Raw genomic sequence first — 21,039 nt, 5'->3', positions numbered from 1 at the left:
CTGTGTCAATGTTACAATAGTGGATAGCTAATCAAACAACCTCAGTTATTACTGTGAAAGTATTATGTAGACAGTTAACATCATCAAAGAGATTATACACCCTGCTTGGTATAGTACTTCATACCTGTAATCCTAGAAAATTCTAGAACTTGAGAGGCTGAGGCAGGATTGTCACACATTCAAGGCCAGCCTGGTCTAAAGAATGAAAGTCTGTCTAAAAAATAAGTTAGCCCATTTAAATGGGTAGGTCTGGCCAGCTGACGGCATTAAAGGCAAGAGACTTCTTTTCCTGAAGAAGAGCTGTCCTTGAGGCTACAACAGGCAGTTTCCAAGGATGGCCTACCTAACCTGCCCTACGGGTTTGGAATTTGCCAACTGCCATTGTCACTAAAGTCAAACCCTTGACCTAAACCTCTTTGTGTTCGCACGTGTCTCTGGGAAACTCTAATGTGAGGAGATTGCACAGCCAGTCCTGGGTGCTACAGGTTAAGGAGACCTTGTATGTAGTGATGGTTAATCTAGGGCAGACTGTTCAGATCCGAATCTTAGATCCGTCTAGTCTAGCTGTTCTGAGACCTTGGATCTATCACTGCATTCTCTAAGCCTATGAATGTTCCTGGAGTCACTCTGAGAGGAATCAGAGAGGTGTTTTGCTCACGAGCACACAACTGGTAACTAGGAAACCCACGTTTAACCTCGGCTGTCGGCTCATCTTCTTGCCCCTTAGCACTTGAAATATTTCTTACCACTTTTGCTACAGACACCATAGGGTCTTAGATTTTCTGCTTGGATAACTGAGACGTCCTGAACTCTGTAGCCTTGGCCCAGCCAGTCCCAAGGTTACATTCTGCTTAGTGGCAACCCATTGTCCTCCACACCGGCTCTTCCCAAACTTCCTTTACCTGCTCACCTTCCCTTTCCCTGTAGGAGTCCCAGCTTCACAGGACCCTGGGAAAGCTGCAGACCCACCAGCCACAGTCTTCTCACTTTCCAACTGAGATCTTGGCAATAACAGGGAAGGCACAAGCCATACAGCCATATCAGCGGTTCCCGAGTCTCTGTCTGCAGCACCTCACTTGGCACTTTGTCACCATACTAGTCACTCGGCATCTATCCACCCATTAACAGTGATTTCAATTAACAGAGCAACAGGAGGAAAAAAAACTTAGCCCTGCATCATTTGAAGGCAAACTAGAACTCAACTGTTTCCCAAGTAGACCTAGCCATTGGCAGCCGAAGTACCCAACAATGTACAGCATACGTTGGTATACTGCCATCTAGTGAACCAAATTCGAGTTACACAAAGAGAGATCAACCGGCAGCGAAAGGAATCATCCTAGAGCTATTTAAAACCGCAAAGACGACGAGATCATGGGCATTCAGGGTGAGATCAGCATAGACAGAAGGTAAATAAATAAAATAATATAATAATTTTAAACACTGCAAAGACGTTACCAAGCTTCAACATCTGTCAAGGAACAGAACAGAGAGCAGGATGTGTTTCAACTATAAAAATAATTAGGACCAAACAACTACAGTACACTACCAGCTCATATCTTAGATCTCTCAAAACCCTTTCAGGGACCATTGATTTGGACTGAGCTCATCTCTAAACGAATTTTTTTTAATTTTTTAAAGATTTATTTCTTATACATAAGTACAGTCGCTGTCTTCAGACACACCAGAAGAAGGCATCCGATCTCACTTACAGATGGTTGTGAGCCACCATGTGGTTGCTGGGATTTGAACTCAGGACGTCCAGAAGAGCAATCCATGCTGCTCTTAACCGCTGAGCCATCTCTCCAACCCTCCCCTAAACTTCTAAAAGAAAAAAAAAAAAAAAAAATCAAGTCAGAGCGCCTCCTGCCAGCGGTCCACACCAAGCCACACTTACCTCTGACCATCTGTGAAATCAGGGGAGAGTTAAGTGATGCCTCCAGTCAGCTGACAATCTTCATTCTTGTTTCTTCAGCGTTTTCCTTCTGCCAAGTGCTTGTGTTCACAGCAGAGCATGCCGGACCTGTGCCCATCCTGAGGGCACATAACTTACTTGCGTGTTTTGCACACTTTTTACCATCCCTAACTTGTTTTAAGCAAACTAGGGACAAAGGTCCACCTCCTTTCCCATAACTGACTGCTTCGCTCCATTCGGAGCCTCTGTGCTTTGTCCTGGCTTAGAATTAGAACCTAAGGTGAGCCTGGATTTCCTGAGCTCTGGCCTTTAGCCACCTAAGGAACGGTTTCCCATTCTGCTTACATGACCACTAGCAGTGATCACTGTAGGCTTTGGACTACTCAGAACATTGTACAGAGATCCTCTTGTTTAATCTTCAGGAACTATTCCCCTGTGGCACAGAAACATGAATGGCTCAACCTCCTGCCTCACCGTAAGCCCTCTGATGATTTGCAGATTCTCAGCCAGGTGGAAACGTGGATCCAGTGTTCAGGATTACCTTTTGTTCAATACGACAGCTCCTGCTTACTAACGAGGGAACAATTCACGGGACGTGAAGAAAGCACTAGGTTAGTCACCGGCCAGGGTAGTACCTAGGCAGACGCCAACACTCCGTGCTCCATCCAGATGTACGTGGTGCTCAGTGATTGCCGCAGCAGGGACATCCCCTTTTGCTTCTAACTTTAATCGTAGTCCTCCCTCTTGCCTTACCAGGCTAGCTAAAGACTATTGACTCTATTGATCCATTCAGCTGGGTTTGGCGACTTCCATAGGTCTTGGTGTTCTAGGGTCTTTTTTGAAAGTCTCAGGTGACTATCAGAGTCTTCAGGATAGACTCTGGTTTCTCTCCCAAGAAACCCAGGAAGCTGTTTGAAAACTGGTGGCGAGGGCTGACATGGTTCCGGAACCTCCAAGCAAGCTTTCACAGGAGCTAATCTGCTTGATTAGTGCCGCCAGGCTTTGACACAGGGGGAGCCCCACTAAGTGTGAAGGTCTAGAGATTATTACACTATCCCAAAGTGAGCTCGGCTGTATATGACCCGCGAGTATATTTAATTTGGTTCCATATGTATTTTCCTCCCTTTTAAATTGAATTTACATTTCATATAGGTCAGATTTCATATTAATTCTCCATTTCTCTTGAGAACCTGGAAGTCCTGGTGGCATGGTCTGTGACGACAGGCTGGAGGTGCAAAGCATCTTATCAACTCAGATGGGGTAGGGACCTGGTGGGCCTCACCCATCAAAGTCTTTATGGCCCCACCTGAACAGTGACCTTGCAGTAAGGGACAAGGAATCCAACTTCTTTGGAATAGGAGAGGGCATCAAACAATGGAAAGTTGCTGAGCTGAGACTTCTTAGAACATGTTTTCTAGGGCCAGTGAGTCAGCTCAGTGGATAAAGGTGCCATGCCCGATGGTCTGAGTCTGATCCACAGTAACCACAGGGTAGAAGGGGAGAACCAGTTCCTGCAAGTTGTCCTGTGACCTCCACAGGCACACATGCAAACACCAAACAAATACAATAAATACTAACTGTGCTCTATTGGCTGTGCAGTTGTGCTGGCTCAGCAGGCTGTTCTGCCATGCAGCGTCTGCTGGGCTGTAGTAACCAATTAACCAGAAAGCCAATGGATTCAATCGAATCCAAAACACAGGTTTTTGGGTTATGTTTTTTGTTCTCCTTGCTAACAGTCTGGCCCCACTGACCCAGGCAGAGGGACTCTGTTGTCCCAGTCTCTACAGCTGCCTGAGGCCCCACCACCTTGAGCACTACTAGATGCTAGGATAGGGAACGAAAGACTGGAGAATCAGTTACAGTAGCCAGCCCTTTCACCCCAATCTCATTAGCCACAAAGACAAGACCTCAACGAATCAAGGGGCCTGGGAAACAACAAATGGAGTCCCTGGTAGGCAGAGTGTCCCTACCACAAGTAACCTTTGGTGATCATTTTGCTTTGCTTAGCTTTGGTTGACAATCCTTTCCTTCCTCCCTCTTGAGGTTATAGGGGACCCTCACTAAACACTGAGAGGACACACGGTTAAAATGCTGAGCCCACAATGTGATGGAGTCAGTGTGCCTTCACGCCTATGCACACCTCTGTTTACACCACACAAGTCAAGGAGCAAACACCAGGGGCTGCGGTGGCATCCACTCCAGCTATCGGATCCAGGCTGATGGGGACAGTACGAAGAAACCAAGAAACCACCACTAACCGGCAACCTCTCTCAGACCCGTTCTCCACTGATTCAGTGAGTAAGCACCACAGCTTGTTCGCATGTGGTGTAGGGAAGCCAAGAAACGCACTGGCTCACCACACTGAACTCTTGAGAAAATCACCCTTAGTTTGCCACTGGGCCTTTCTAAGGAGGGAGCAAACATGCTTCCATCTCCTCAGGGAAGGAATCCTCAAAACATCAGACAGAAAGATGAAAATGAGGAGGGGATGAGGGTATCCAAGCTGTTTCCTACAAGTGTAGCCACTGGCCAGAACCTGGCCACATGGCCACACCAAGTCCCACTGATGAAATTTAGGAATCGGTTGCCATGCTCCAGCAGGGAAGGAAAAAAACTCAGAGGGGGAAACTAAATAGTGTGTATTGGGGAGGGGGGCATCTCTGGTAACTGAGGCTTGGGACAGGAGAGGATATGGGGAGTCTATGGGGGTGACTCTAGCTGAGACTCCTATCAGAGGGGGATAGAGAGACTAAAGTGGCCACCTGCTGTAGCCAGGCAAGACTTCCAGGAGGGCGGGGGCATCAATCCACCCACAAAACCTTCAACCCAACATTTGTCTTGCCTACAAGATGTGCAGGGATAAAGATGAAGTAGTGACGGAGGGAGCAGCCAACCAATGACTGCCCCAACTGGAGACCCATTCCATGCGAGAGAGCCAACCCAACACTACTAATAATGATACTCTGCTCTGCTTGCAGACAGGAGCCTGGCGTAACTGTCTCCTGGTGAGGCTTCATCCAGCAGATGGAGGCAGATGCAGAGACTCTCAGCCAAACATCAGGAGGAGTCCAGGGAGTCTTGTAGAAGAGTTGGGGATAGAAGTGAGCAAGGAGGAGGGGTCAAGGACACCATGAGAAAACCCACAGCATCAACTAACCTGGGGCTATGGGGCTCACAGAGCCTGGGCCACCAACCAGGGAGCATACAGGAGCTGGACCTGGACCTTACACATTTGTAGCAAATGTGCAGCTTGGTCTTCATGTGGGTCCCCTAACAAGTGACGTGGGAGCTGTCTCTGTTCCTTCCCGCTGGATCCCTTTGCCCTTACCTGGACTGCCTCTTTGGGCCTCAGTGGGAGAGGATGTACCTAGTCCTGCTGGGACTAGATGTCCGAGGGTGGTACCCAAGAGGGGTTCCCCTTCTCTGAAGAGAAGGGGGAGGGACAATGGGAGGAGGGATTTGTAAGGATGGGACTAGAAAGAAAGAAGGAAGGGGGGGGGCTGTGATCGAGATATAAAGTTAAAACAAACAAACAAACAAACAAACTTAAGGGGGGCAAGCGCTGGATCCTGCAGAGTCCAAAAGTAAGTCCATCCTGGTTTAGAATTTCAGACTCAAAACTATGGTCACTCCCAACTGATGCCAGTTAGCCTCCCAATCCTCAAGGTTTAAGTCTTTCTGATCAAATAAAAACCAATCTTTAGTAAGTACGGCCATCCTCGTTGGTCAGTCTGATGGCGAACAAGCACTTAGTAAACCCATCCAAAGGAAGACGATGGCTTTGGAGTGTGCTTTTCTTCCCCAGCCTCATCCTGCTTTAGATCCCACAGATGATCCCCAGGTTGTGTCCCCTCAAAGGTGTCACAGTGCCATGACTAAATGGGACCACGCATCTAATGCTTTGTAAACAGCAGTTTTATATAAATATAAAGCTATACACCTGCCAAGCTACAATCCAATAAAGATACTTAATAAACAAGACATTTAAAATGTGCCAACAATGGACAAGTGTATTCACGACATAATATAAAGATTCCAACAAAATTTACAATACTACAAAAGAATCCAGCTGCCTACAGTAGTTTACATTTGGTTTAGTCTATAGTATATTGCTTTGTCTTAGGAAATAACCTTAATACAAATATGTGATTTACAATATCCCCATTATAAAAGAAAAAATAAATTCATACAATGTTTTATAGGCATTTATTATGCCAAGTACTTAAGTAATTACTCTCATTATTTCATAAGAATGATGTTCTTATTAAAAGGTAGTATTTCATTAACTTAACGAAAAGACCACGAAGAGATTTTAGACAGTTCCAGAGAGATCTATGGTCACAAAGAAACATAGCAACAGCAGCCCCTGTATACCCACCACAGCTACAAAGGTCCACTTACGCCAAATGGACCTTGAGTAAATGACTCATATCCAACTAAAACCAAAATTTTAGAAATCAGTTAACATTAGTGCCCAAATTTAGCTTTTACTTGCTTATATAAGTCTAAGATAAGGAACTTTACCATACAGAACACATTAAAATTAATAACTTTCTAATTCATACATAAACCAACATGTTCACCCTTACCACTGATTCAAAACTTACCCCCAAAAACCATGTACAGGAATGCTATGCAAACACAGAAGTTGAGACAGACTGAACACCCCTTCCTACAGTCTATGGGTCAAGATGCGAAGGTCCACTCACACGTGCGAAGGACTTGCTGCTGCTACAGGACCGTCCATACAGATACCCAAGGCACACCTGACACTGTTTCCAGACACACAGACTTCCTGGTCCCATGGGGTTTCCTTCTTTTGAATAAGCTTCTAAGTAACAAACACACCCCAGTCTGCAACAGACCAAGCTCTAAACACCAAGAATCTTGTCCATTGCTCCCAGAGTCCATGACAGTCTTCATCTTTACTCATGAAGTCTGACCATCTCCAGTGTTCTGCAATAGAGAAAAAACTACCTCTTAATATCAACATTATTTCACTTCACATACCATGGAGCTCACAGTACCAGACCAAGGAAAACTGCATCTATCACTGTGCCAGCTCCTTCATTACATTACTTTCAATACCTTATTATAATAATTTTCATGCTTAAAAAGTAGACACAATGTAAAAGAAAACCTGTGGATTCCATCACCCACTCAGATATCCAACTTGTCATATTAAAGTGTTGACAGATTTCATGAGATAAAACAGTAATATTTTACCAAGGTTCAATCGCCAAAGTCCCTCCCAACTAAAAACACTACAGTCAGATGTGCTGACACACACCTCTAATCCTAGCTAGCAGGTGGATCTCCATGAGGTTCGAGGCCAGCCCGGTTGGTCTGCATAGCAAGGTCCAAGCCATCCAAGGGTACACAGTGAGACAATATCTCAAAAAAACCACACCAAACAAACAAAAAGAAAATCCCACAATACTAAAGCATACACAACAAGTGGACCAGAGCATTAGCCATGTAAAATCCAACAGTGGAAATCATGGCCCTCTAAGATGGCTCAGCAGGTAAAGGTGCCTTGTACAACACCACACTGGATGGTCTAAGTTTGATCTCCATGACCCGAGTGGGAAGGAGAGAACTGAGGTTGTCCTCTGACCTCCACATGCATGCTCTTGCACACACACATACCTACACACAAACCCCCTATATATATGTGTGTGTGTATATGTATACACATACATACGGACAGATATGTATATATACACATAAACACACATACATACACACTAATAAAAAAGTGTAATTTAAAAAACTATTAGTTCTCCCTAGTCCTTATCGTCTATAACAAGAACTGCGAGGTGGAATGAGGACTAACTCTCCGAGCACAGGTGGCCATCAGGCTCCGCCCTCCTGAGCAAGGCACCTTTCAGGGACTCTGTTACTCAGTGTAATGCTCGGCCATCAATGCATTAGAAATGCTAACCATGACACCATGCCCATATCTGCTGAATAAGAAGCCTCCTGGGTGTGTTCTGAGATCCACTGTCCTTCCTAACATTGATACTACACTAAACCTCACTGAGGATATTCACGTGAAAATCTAGAGGATTTTCCCAAGACATTTATCCAAATGTGTAAGCATAACTACTTCATTATTCCACGGAAAGCCTTAATTTCAACCATCATATTGGAGAAGAAGAAAATAAAGAAGCTTTGTGGGGGCTGGAAAGGTGACTCAATGGGTTAAAACTCTGGCTGCTCTTATAGAGGACCAGGTTCAATTCCTACCATCCACATGGTTGCTCACAAGCATCCATAGCGCTAGTCTCAGAGGAGTCTTCTGGACACCCCCACCTAGCTTCTGTGGACACCATGCACAGATGTAGCACACAGACATGCTAGGCAGAACACGCATACACACCCAAAACAAAATATGAGTGAATGAACAAACAAATCTTGTGTTCTGGACTGGGGATTACTTTAAAGCAACACTAATGATAAGTGTTTTTAATTTATTTGTGCTTATAAAGCCTAAAAACATACAATAATCATTCTTCCAGACCTTTCATTTAAAACAGCCATCATTAATGAAACCTGAGATAATCTATGAAAATGGGTGATTGTCAAGGATAGTTTATTTCTCTTGGTTTCAAAATAATTTTAAGAACTAATGATACATTTCTGGAATGTCCTAAAAGCCTCCAAAGAACAAGTAAAATATCCCTGTCATTAACTCATGACAAAATAATTGTGAAACTTAAAGAGCTACAAAGCATTTGGTGGGCTGGGGAGACAGCTCAGCAGTTAAGAGTACTGGTCGCTCTTCCAGAAGACAGCGTCTGATTCCTAGCACCCACATAGCAGCTCACAGCTGTCTGCAATGCCAGTCCAGGGCATCCAATCAATGCTGTCTTCTAGCCTCTGCGGGCACTGAGCACATGTGGTTTACAGACATAGAGGTTGTACGTTAAGAACAATTAGTGATTGAAAACAACCATTTGAAAATAAGCAAACTCTCCAAGAGTCAGACATGATTCGATCAGTCCCAGATCACACCCAGAGAACACCTACTTGTCTTAGAAACTGCTTTCCAAGATACGACGTAGCCATGCTGGTTAAGTTCTTCTTGCTGCCCACTTTACACCGGATATAACCATATAGGTTGGCACCTTGCAGCACCACACCCATGATCACCACAGCCTAGGAGAGAGGAATCACGCAACAGTTACTAGCCCCAAACCAACTTTTCTCTACACTGATAAATGAGACCGGGTTGACTGTGGTGATAAAACAAGGTGCTGCATGTCAGAGGTCAAACCAATGAGACTCCTCCGCCTGCAGAAGACACCTCACTGACACTGCTCCGTACAAGGCACTGGCCTTCACTGGGAATCGCCATTTTCATCCACACTTGTAGCTATGTTCCTGTTGCCATGATAAAACACAACGGCCAAGACAACAGACAGAAGGAAGCATTTATTTTGGCTGATGGTTCCAGAGGGATGGAGTTGGTGATGGCGAGGCAGGAGCTCAGGCAGGCATGGCAGCTATAGCACATGCTGAGGGCTCCCACCCCAAACCACAAGCCCAAAGCAGAGAGCAAACCAGCGGTAGGTTGGGGCCTTAAACTCCCCAGGCCTGTACCCACTAATGCTGGCACACAACTCTGAAGCCTTGCCAAACAGCACCACCGACTGGCAACCATGGTTCTTAATCCTGAAACTGTAGGGAGCAACCACTACACATCCACAGTCAGCCTCATCTTCCCTTCACGCTGAGCACACTGGGCAGGTCAGGGAGAGCTGCAGTGCACTGACAAAGCACGGATCAGCTGGTTCATGGGAAGGGAACAGGCTGCTCTCCCACAGCAGGAGGAATGTACTGTGCAAAGCTGCTTGGCCCTGGGGCCACCCCAGACACCTAGAACTGAGAGGAGACAGGAGACTCATGCTCACTCTTAAACATGATTTTAAAAGAACTAACTGACAAGCTGATATCCTACAATTAAATACTCTACAAAACTCAGCGAACAACTTCAGTCAACAACACACAGTTGAAATCCCATGGGCCAAAAGCAAGGCCTGTCACTCAAGTCTATTGTTTCTCAAGTCCCACTTTTAGTTCAAAGCAGCCGCAGGCAACATGCAAACAGAGCAAGCTGTGCTTCAGCAGCCGTGTGCAAGAACAGATGTGCGCTGGACCGGCCTCAAATCCACAGCGCGCTTGCCCCTGCTCTAAGTCCTTGTACTAGCAACAAGTACATGCAGGAACCACCGCTGTGAAAAACAAAACAGCTAGACAGGATCTAAGAAGACACCATGTAAGGAAACAAGTATGTATAAACCTAAAAATAATCAGCCAAGTTGGGAAACACTGGAAAATGGCCTGACTAGCTCATATATTTTAAGGGTAATCTGAAAGAACTTTATTAAAATGAAAACCAAAAAGAAGCAGAGCTTATACTCTGTTCTAATCTTACATCTCATGGAAACACATAGAAGATTAAAGATAATTACCGGATGCCTAGGTAAATGTAAAACCTCATGCCTACTTCGGTAGCCTCCCAAGTTCACACTGGGTTGCTCTTGGGCATATGTGCCCATGCCATGGGGCAAATCCACTTGCAGATGGAGCATGGATCCTGCCGAACCACCAGATTAAATGAAGATAAACCTTAAAATGGATTTCTAAACTGAAGACGGAGAGTGAAGTCACACATCATAATCTCCCTCTCCTTGTAAGGCAACAAGTAGGCTTTTAAAATGATTATAATTCTACTTGTGTATGTGTGTGTACATGCGTGTGTACACATGTATGTAAAGGCTCACGTTAACTGGGCATTCTCCTATTCATTCTCCACCTGATTCCAAACTGAGCCTCTCACTGAATCCAGAATTTGCCAAGTTGTCTAAACTGGCTGGGCAAAAAGCCCGAGGGATTGTTCCTCTCCCCTGTGCCTCCCCAGCACTGAGACTACAGAGGCACACTGCTGCACCAGCCTTTACTGGGGAAGCTAGGATTCAATTCAAGTCCTCTTGCTTGAGCAGCAAGCACTTTACCCTGAGCTGTCATCCCAGAAAACAAATAAGCCAGTGTAGTGGTTTGAATATGCTCAGCCCAGGGAGCGATACTATTAGGAGGTGTGGCCTTGTTGGAGTTAAGTGTAGCCTTCTTGGAGGATGTGTGTCACTTTGGAGTGAGCTTGGAGACCCTCCTCCTAGCTTCCTGGAAGACAGTAGTCTTCTCCTGGCTGCCTTTGGATCAAGATGTAGAACTCCTCAGCTCCTCCAGCACCATGTCTGCCTGGACACTGCCATGCTTCCCACCATGATGATAATGGACTGAAACTCTAAGCCTGTGAGCCAGCCTCAATTAAATGTTGTCCTTTATAAGAGTTGCCTTGGTCGTGTTATCTCTTCACAGCAATAAAACCCTAACTAAGATAAACACAGAGAAGAGCTGCTGCTCAGAGAAAGGGTCAGTCTGGTGTCACTCTGCAAGAAGCTCCAAGAGAAACTAATGACTATCACCTTACAACTCAAAGAGAAGCACAAAGTCAAAGGACATGCACAGCTGTAAGAGAAAATGCAGAAATGCAAGACAGGACTGAGGCTTCTCGAGCTGCAGCCATGGCAGAATCAGAGGCTCAGGCAAGTGTCCACAGCCAACCGGAAGACAGAAATGGCAATCCCTAGAAGGTAAGCCCCACACAAGCTAGCCAAATCAGCAGGGCCTAGCTGCACTCTTTCTCACATTTATGTGCAGACCCCTGATCACAGCATTACCATTCAGATAACAGTAGTGACCATGAACCTAAGTAAATGCATGGAAAACATCAAGAATCCCCCTACAGGGCAGCAGCATGGGCAAGATGGTCACAGAAGAGCTGCCACTGTGAGTATCAGCAAAATGGACAGAGAAAAAGAAAAGCCACTCCACAAAACCCCAGCAGCAGACAGCGAAGCAGCACACTGCCAAAGGCAAGGCAGAATCCATGCTGGAAGGGCCAAGGCTGTGGGCCTACAGAAGCTGAAGGCGAGAGTCAAGGCTTAACTGATGCCAGTTTTCCTGCTAAAGCAAAACATGAGTTTGCACAGTGAATGGGCACAGGGTACCAGAATGGTTGGTACACAATAAATGCAGACATATCCTGTCTGTGGCACTTTTACCATTGGGGGAGAGAGAGAGAGAGAGAGAGACTGACTGCCGGGGGGGGGGGAGAGAGAGAGAGAGAGAGACTGACTGACTGCCGGAGCAGTAGATAGCAGGGTATAGCACGGGATGGTGCCGTTTTTTATAATATTTCCCGAAACAGTTGTGCTGTCTTCCACAAAGCACAGGTGCACACACCCATGTGCTGCCTCGACACAAACACAGGAACACATGCACACTCACGAGCAGATCAAGAACAAAGAATCAGAAAGTACTTTAAAGGGTAATTATTCTCAATCGTAACAAACAACACAGGAACAAACAACACAGGAACAAACAAAAATGGAAAAAAGACAGGGGCAGAAGGTTTCTTTTCATCTACAGCAAGTCTTTAAGTAAGTGGTTCTCAACCTGTGGGTCTCAACCCCTTTAGGGGCTGCCTATCAGATATTTACATTATGATTCATAACAGTCCAAAATTCTGGGTATGAAGTAGCAACAAAAATAATTTTAAAGTTGGGGGCCACAACACTATGAGGAAAGGGTCACCGCATTAGGGAGGCAGAGGACCACTACTTTAAGTCAGTAAAAACATTCAAGTTTAGTACTTGGAGTGATAAATAAAAGCACTACGCCTAAATTAAAATCACAAGACCCACAAGTGAGAAACCATAAATGCTGACTCCACTATACTGCAGAAAATCCATAAACACTGAAGATATTGCCTAATTTGCAAAAGATTAGATACAAATATATAGACATGATTACAAAATAAAAATGAACAAAACTCCTACATAACAGGAAAATATGAGTGTACACACACAAAACCAAGTTGTCACAACAAGACAGGGGCCGGACACACTAACCCCTGGGGAGCAGGAATCCACTTACGACTACAGTGCACGAAGCCTGTGCCTGTCAAATGCAGCAAACTCTACTGTTACAGAGACTCAGTTTGGCTCGGGTGACAGACTGTAGGTTTCAAACACAGCAGGAATAGTATTTCTGTCTCATATGGTCTTCCATATCCTCCTAAGCCCAGAGAAGAGAACCCAATGACCACTCCTTGACCCCGGTGAGCGGCAGCAATAGTGACAGGTTCACACGGCGACTCAACCAGTGAGCTGGACACCCCAAAGGTTGCCCTGACCCAATCGCCGGTGAAGCCAGCACACAGTTGTTCTAAGCTCCTGAGGTCTCTGGTGATCTACTAGCCAAAATAAGCAAGCAGAATAGATTACCAACCAGTTTCCTTAAAAAAAACACAACAACCACTGACACCAGGGAGGCTGGTGTGTGGCTGTGCCCTGTGCTCAAGGGAAAACAGAGGTGAGGACCGGAACTCAGAACTACAAGAGAAAGCTGCCCAGTCAGGCTGGGCCTGGCGGATGGGTCAGATGATGACTAACTACAGTTATCCCTGAACGCTGATACTCACCAGCCACTTCACTCTGAAGGAAAAGAGGGCACTAAAGGCAAAGATCACCCACAGCACGGGGCAGGCGATGAGTCCTAGCCAAAAGATTCGTGACTCGGCCTCAGAAATTGGTTTGCTGTCTTGAGGCGTTGACTACAAAAACAAACAACACAAGCATCATTTCAACCACTGATGTCAGATTTATCAGTAAAAGTCGCTTTTTAAACAGAGAACACACTGTACTTAAATTCTAAGTTTGATAGAGGCGATCCAAGTCCAAAGTTAGAACCAAATGCACAAATTAGAGGCTCTGCCACTAAACGACCTTAATAAAACAAGTTATTAGACTTTGTTTTGACTCAGGAACTTTGCAACTCAGGACAGACTAGGAAGACATGGCCTTTCACAGCCATGAAACTCAATTCTTCTTGCACTAGTGCTGTTCATTCATAAGAAAGGTGAGGTAAGGAAATCAGTGCATCCTCTCAGAGACTGCATGTCCCAGCAAACCCAGGAAGTGACAAGGAAATGAGTGATTTCCGAGGAGACTGATGTCAGGAATGTAAGCTCACTGAGCACGAGGTTGCTTTCTGAGATGTAGAACTTGGAAGGCTCTTCTAAGCAGTGGGCAGGCAATTTACATGGTAGGATTGCCAAGATTCTTCTTCTCTGTCTCCAAAAAAAAAAAAAAATTCCACAAGAAAGTGAAATGTTCACTATTAGGAAGCAGGGTGACCCAAAACAAACAAGTTCCCCACAGTTACGAGGGCACCGGCTTAAAGAATAGACCAATCATGACCCTGAAGCCAGCTGCAATCTTCTTCTGGACAAATGGGAAATGACCATGGGGGCAAAGACAGAAAAATATATGGGAGAAAGTGTCTGCTGAACACAGAAAGATCCAAGGCGATGCCCAGCAACGCAACAAAGCTGGGGGCAACCAGGAAGACTCGTCAGCAGGCCGACAGGCAGCCTGCCCTGCTCTCAGGAGCCTGGCCTGAGTCCGCCTTGTTTCTAGACAGAAGCAGCAGAAGCATTGTACTTTGGTGGCTACCTGACTTCGTGCTAACAGGGCAGGTGATATACACAGTGCTTTCGGCCTGGACTCTTCCACCCTTCGGTCCCCAGGAGGAACGTGCACACACTATTTATTTACCTTTCTGGACTCAAACACCCAGTGGCTCTTCCCATCCTCATCAATATGATTCCACCAACGCAGGCCGACCATTAGTCTACCTGTGACATTCTGGGAAAGAGTAATATGAACACACATTTTTAAATGATTATTTGAAGCAATATAAATCCTTTCTTAGTGTACTACTTCACTAATTCAGCTCTCCCCAGAATAACCAGCTAACCCTACATTCCAAGCCTGACTAAGAACTAAACAAAAATGGCCATGCCAAGAGCAGGGTGCATGCAGCGCATAGGATAAGCAACGAGCACACCCACAGCAGCACTCTTTCTTCTCCCTAGGACGGAATGCTTGTCCTTCCGCCACATCCCTATTTCCTTCTTACGTCTCCTTCCTTCTTTCTAGTTTTAATCTTAAGATTAATTTTTAAGACTAACACCATGACCTAAGCAACTTGGAGAAGAAAGGGTTTATTCTGCTTACACTTCCAGGTTATAGTTCATCATTAATGGCAGTCAGGGCAGGAACTCACGCAGGGCAGGAACCTGACAGCAGGAACTGATACAGAGGCCATGGAGGAGGCTGCCTACTAGTTTGCTCCTTATGGCCGGCTCAGCTGCTTTCGTAAAGCGCCTGGGACTGTGTGCCCAGAGGAGGCAGCACCCATAATGAGTTGAGTTCTCCCTGATGAATTACTATTTATTTATAATTTACTATTCAAGAAAATGCCCTACAGGCTTGCCTACAGACCAGTATTTTGGAGGCATTTTCTCAACTGAGGTTCCCTCCTCTCTGGCAACTCTAGCTTGTGTCAAGCTGGCATAAAATTAGCCAGTACAGAGTCCCATATCATAGACCTAGAACTCACTATGTAGACCATGCTAGTCTGAGTTTGTGATCCTTCTGCTCCTGCCTCCCAAGCGCTAAGATTACAGGCATACAGCACATGCCCATCCGAGGCCCCAGTTCTTCTCGTCTTACAGTACCAAGGTATTTTGTGTTTGAATTGGTCTGATGTTATCTAATGTCACTGTTTTTGGTCAGAGCTTGATTTTGACCCAATCTCAGAATTCTTATCTTCAGAATGGGATTTTGAACAATATTTATCTCCTTAAGAGTATATTTTTTACTACTGAAACAAATGTGCCCTTACTTCTAAACCCCATTTGTAAGCATGGAAATGCTTCAGACATTGAAAAATAACCTATGGAGGCAAACTTGCCCTTGGCTGTGAAGACTGATCCCAGGGCCCAAGTTCCTGGAGCTTTTACAAAACAAAAAAGAAAAGGATACTTCTTAAACATCTGCAAACTATACTGGAACTTTACATAGACACTATACCCAGATTATTCATAAATCTCATCAGAATAAAACATGTCGATTCTATGGCTGCTAGTGATATTTGTAGCTTCGCACAGGGCACCACAACTGAGCAGTGTTTATGTGAACGGTGTGCCTGGCACTTCAACACAGAGAAGGTCTAAAGTAATGAATGAACTAACAGCAATCCACAATGCTGTCCTGTTCCTTTCAATTTATTCGTTATTTGAATTCATATTAAATACAGTTTTAAAATAGAAACAGAACCTACCTTTACTGCCCAAAAGTCGCATGACAGCAGCAAGATAATTGTCACCATGCAGGCGATAAAGCTGCTACTGAGCAGCTCGCAGAGGAGATAGACCACAACCGCACTGACCCGGAAGAACAGATGGAAGAAGGATGCCACGGGGTGCCTAAAAGCAAGGCACAGCAGCGCCGTTACACTTCACTGCAAGAGCCAGCAACCCACAACCATGAGATAAGGGGAAGAGGAAGCCAGCAGCTTACCCTCAAGTGCCCACCACTACACTAGGTTATACCGTCACAAGAAAACAGAGTACATGAACTGACTCTAACACCTCATTGAGTATAAACTATCTTACCAGCTTAGATTATCTAATCACGCCACAAGAGCCCCAGGGTGAGAAATCACTTCAAGCATTACGACAAAGTCATCGTACAGTTTTGTCTCTTTCTTTCCCTCCCCCTGCCCTCATGACAAATAGGATCTCACTAGGTAGCTCAGGCCACCCTCACCTTCATACTCTTCCTGTCCTTGCCTCCGGGAGTACATGCACACATCATCATACACGTATGTATGGGGTTTTTGTAAATTAAATGCTTTTTAATCTATTCAGTTGTGTGACCATCACCACAATCAATTTAACAATACTTTATTACTCCAAAAAGCAAAGCTGTCCCCACTGGCAATCATCCCTCTGTTCTTCCCAACCCCCTGGACCTAAGCAACCAATCATCTTCTGTCTCTGCCAATTCACCCATTAGGGACACTCCATCAAAGTAAAATCATGCAACATTTTGCCTCCTGTGACCAACACCTTCACTTAGCACAGTGTTTTCAAGATTCAAGTAGAATTTTGACTTAAGTTAATTTCTTTACAGGAAATACATTTAGATGTACATTTAATTTTGTGCTACTTATACAAGATGTAATTCTGAAATTTACAAAAGAAATCAAAATGTATCTATAAAAATTATAATCTCCTTATTTTTGTAGTTTTCGTTTGTTTTTTGTTTTTTATTTTTTAAGCTGAGAACTGAACCCAGAGCCTTGAGCTCTACCACTGAGCTAAAGAAATAGTGCATCTTCAGGAAACAGCGGTCAGCATGGACTTTAAAATATCAGTGCTCAAATAACGGATTTACAGGTTTGCTAATCTGAAAGTTCAGTGTTGAACAAAATCTGCATGCCAGCTACTAATCTCAAGTTACCTATCCCTCATCCTATGCCAAACCAACAGGCATGCCTAACCTACTCTGCCTTGTTTTGAACCTCAGAACCTCCCTGCCCCCTAGACAGCAGTACTGGTGTTCGAGGTGTGGGAGACCCTAAGAGGTGGTCCTATCTAGGAGGAGTGGGTCACCTAAGGCAGATTATGGTTCTTTCTGTTTCTAGACTGCCATGACGCCCTCTGCCACAATGTCCTGCATCACCAAGGGCCCAGAAGCAAAGCCAAACTGCAAGCAACCACGCACTGAGACTTCCAACACACCTTACACCTTCCCCCCTCTCTTTCTGATTTTGTCAGATGTTTTCTCATATCAAAAAGTGGGACAGGGAGCTGGGTGTGGTAGCACACACCTTTAATCCCAGCACTAAGGAGGCAGAGACAGGCGATCTCTCTGAATTCTGGCCCAACCAAATCTATATAGTGGAACTGTGTCAAAACAAAAACAAAACAAAAAAATAAATAAAATGCCAACACAAATCCCATCAGCTAGCACCAACATTTGGACAGAATAGACAGTAACATAACTCCAACTCAACCTTGTACCTGATTTTGGATTTTCTTGTTCTATTGGTTGTCTCCTCTTCTGCATCAAACAGTGAGACATCTTCAGTGTCATCATTACTGTCCTGTTAGCAAAGTAAATATCTATGATAAAAAGGAAATCCAGTGCTTGTGTGCCTACTACACACAAACCTACACAATGCTCAAAACGGAAGGTGAAGTCATGAGTCACAAGTACTAGGGATTCACAGCGTAGGAAAAAAGGCACCTAGAGATCTTCTACCCCCACTCCAGTCATTGGAAGAAAACCCCCTGTGAGAATCTAATAATCAGTTAACAGCAGCCTGAGCCCTGAAAGAGGAGCAGCAGATGGTGCTCCCCAATACCAACATCCACTGTCAGCTAATCTCTCCCGAGTCACAGAGAAAACTGAAGCTATTGGGGATACACTTAAATGGCTTTTGGCTCCTTCACAATGCCTTCTCTTCTTATCGGAGGCTGAATAACCACCATCATGCCTCTAGGACTTGCTCCATCATTTTCTTCCTATTCTTTCAAGTAGCTCTTTCTAATTAATATATAAAACCTCTCACACCAAATCGATGATCCTGGACGAGGGATAAAGTGCTCCCAGGAGGATCCCAACACCTGAAGAATGCTACTCCAAAGATGACTCCTAAAAGTCTGCTGGGTTTCTAACATCCTTCTGTGAACTCCTAAGAACAGGTCGGGATGTAAAGTGATAAAGTCATGGGAAAAGGCAAGAACGGATACAGAGCAGCAGGGAACGGAGAACTTCCAACTAGAATGGAGGAGAACGAATTCTAAGTATGTAAGGACAATGAATGGAGAGACATCCAAGACATATAACTCTCCAAGTTATATGGAGAGCTTTTACTTTTTTAAGATTATAGAGTACACTTGTGGCCCCTTCTGCTTGTAATGCCAGCACTTGAAAGACTGAGTCAAGACAGTTATAGTCAGTTGGAGAAGGGTGAAAAAAAATAGAAGAAATTAAAGCATGGCTTTGAGCTAACACCAACAAGATTTTTCAGGGGGCGGGGAAGGGGGGGACGGGGAAGGGGGGGGACGGGGAAGGGGGGGGAACAATGGAAGGCTACCAACAGTGCATCTCATGAATGCTTCCCAGTGAACAAAGGTGAATCAGCTGTAACCCAACAGTGGAGTACACAGGATCCACAGAAGAACCTGTGGGTGATTAGCAAAGATGCAGGGAGGGGGTTGGTAAGAAAATCCCAGGAGGAGGGGCTGCTTCTAGGTAATAAGAAAGAAAATTATCAGACAAACAACAACAACAAAAAACAAAAAAACACAAGGGAATAGATGTTTAAGTCTGCAGAGATATTTTAATGCACAGGTTGCCTGGGGGAAGGAAGGTAATGACTATAAAGATGTCAAATGCCCAGCAGGTGGAAGGACTTATGGTCACAGACTTAAGAGTATGAAAAGGCTGCATGGTTGTCTTTCCACAGCTTCCTTTGATATAAGTGCACCTTCAGAGCTGATCTGAAACCATCAATGAATTTTTTTCTACTCCACATTTCCACAAAGTAGACTTTTCTTATCACAGATTCTAGTTGGCCCATCCTGAGACACTTGGTATGTCACTATGTCTTCATTATTATGATCCGAAAATATGTTGTTCCCCAACCTAACCTCTCCCCACCCCAACCCCCACCGCCGGCCATCCTACCCTTTGCAGATCCCATCTCCTCGAACACCCCAACCTGACAATGAAACCTGTGTGACACAATCTACATGGGAGTTCACAGTAAAAAAAAAAAAAAAAAAAAAAAAATTTGTTTTTTTTGTTTGTTTTTTTGTTTGTTGGGTTGGTTTTTCGAGACAGGATTTCCCTGGCTGTCCTGGAACTCACTCTGTAGATCAGGCTGGTCTCGAACTTAGAAATCCACCTGCCTCTGCCTCCCGAGTGCTGGGATTAAAGGCGTGCGCCACCACGCCCAGCTTCACAGTAAAATTTTAAAGGAAGAAAATATATTACATGTACTAATCTCTGGCCGAAAGACAATTGGCTACATCGACCTCTACGGGTACAAAGGCGATAACCATCGTGATTATCTGTGTACAGCGTGGTAACACTGGAACCCAAGGCTCTGGCAATCTCTCCCTACAGGACCGCCCTGCACTTGAGTATCAGGGCCCTACTGGCCATTCCCCTTATCCGGGCAGGCTATGGGGAGACGGGTTACCCCCGACCTCACACCCAGAGATCCTGCAGCCAGTGTGCTCCACACCCGCTGACAGGAGGCCTCTGTGCCTCCGGGGTCACCGGTGCACCCTATCCCTCACAGTCCACAAACCCTCTAGCGACAATTTGCCCGGGGCCGGCCCTCCTACCCACCCACCTGCAGTTCCTACAGTTCAGGCAGTGGGCGGGCACACCGACCCAACAGCCTCGGGCGACTGGGCAAGACCCCCAGCCCCAACGCAAGCACCGGCTCCCGGCGCTCGGCCGCCATCCCTCACCTGCGACAACATGACGACCCTGCTCCAACCCGCCCCCCACTTCCGGGAGCCACGACAGCGCAGCTGCCACGCGATCCAGCTCTACAGCCGACGTCACAAGCGCACCAGGAAGCCACTTGGTGGGAGGGCGCAACTCCAGAGACCGGAAGGCGGTAGGCGGGTCCATGCCACGGGGGCGGGGCTCCATGGTGGGCGGGGCGGGAAGAGCTGGTCCACGCGGCGGACGCTGGCAGTAGGAGGCGGGGTGTGTGGGCGGGGCCTTGCCACAGAGACTCAGTAGGGGGCCGAGGTGGGGGTGGGCGGGGCAAGCGTGAGCCGGGGCAAGGGCTGCACTTCTAAGGAAAAGCAAAACGCTTGGGAGTAAACTGGCTAACTTAATGGGTTCTAAAGCGAAGTTTCTTGGGTTATGAATGGAAAATGTTTTTTGCTACCAAAGAAGTACAAACTGTGAGTCATTACCACCAGCGGGGACGCCCTGAGAGAGGTTGGGCTTTGTAATTTAACCTTGTAAAAGTATTTTAGTATAGTCTTTCTTAAGCGATTTAAATGTTAAAAGATAATTGAGAAATAAATGTATCCTTGGAAAGGAATAAAAAAACAAACGAGTAAGAAAGAGACAAGAGGACTAGCGTAAGCAGTGGGGGTACTGCTGTAAGGG

At 45.5% G+C, this 21,039-nt stretch overlaps 1 protein-coding gene across 2 annotated transcripts; it reads right to left on the bottom strand.

The window, feature by feature from the left end:
- Nucleotides 1-5,809: 5,809 nt before the first annotated feature.
- On the bottom strand, nucleotides 5,810-20,522 carry LOC110304838 (Golgi apparatus membrane protein TVP23 homolog B). 2 transcript variants are annotated; one of them, XM_029484071.1, is made up of 7 exons: nucleotides 20,261-20,522; nucleotides 17,916-17,998; nucleotides 16,169-16,313; nucleotides 14,599-14,688; nucleotides 13,464-13,595; nucleotides 8,945-9,073; nucleotides 5,810-6,868 (listed from the first exon to the last, which is right to left on the bottom strand). In XM_029484071.1, the coding sequence occupies exons 3-7, from the start codon at nucleotides 16,214-16,216 to the stop codon at nucleotides 6,842-6,844; spliced, it is 426 nt and encodes a 141-aa protein (XP_029339931.1). In that variant the 5' UTR covers nucleotides 16,217-16,313; nucleotides 17,916-17,998; nucleotides 20,261-20,522; the 3' UTR covers nucleotides 5,810-6,841. The 2 variants fall into 2 exon arrangements, with proteins under 2 accessions (XP_029339931.1, XP_021032117.1); XM_021176458.2 differs by having other exon boundaries at nucleotides 20,382-20,522.
- Nucleotides 20,523-21,039: the final 517 nt, after the last annotated feature.

The sequence above is a fragment of the Mus caroli genome, chromosome 11 (genome assembly GCF_900094665.2).
Source record: "Mus caroli chromosome 11, CAROLI_EIJ_v1.1, whole genome shotgun sequence".
NCBI lineage: Eukaryota > Metazoa > Chordata > Mammalia > Rodentia > Muridae > Mus > Mus caroli.
This window is presented reverse-complemented; position numbering and strand designations above follow the sequence as displayed.

Coding starts and splice junctions, on each gene's coding strand:
- LOC110304838 (XM_021176458.2), bottom strand. Junction 16,314..17,915: donor ACAAGAAAATCCAAAATCAG/GTACAAGGTTGA, acceptor CCTTGCTTTTAG/GCACCCCGTGGCATCCTTCT. Junction 9,074..13,463: donor CCTTCAGAGTGAAGTGGCTG/GTGAGTATCAGC, acceptor CCTCTCTCCTAG/GCTGTGGTGATCATGGGTGT.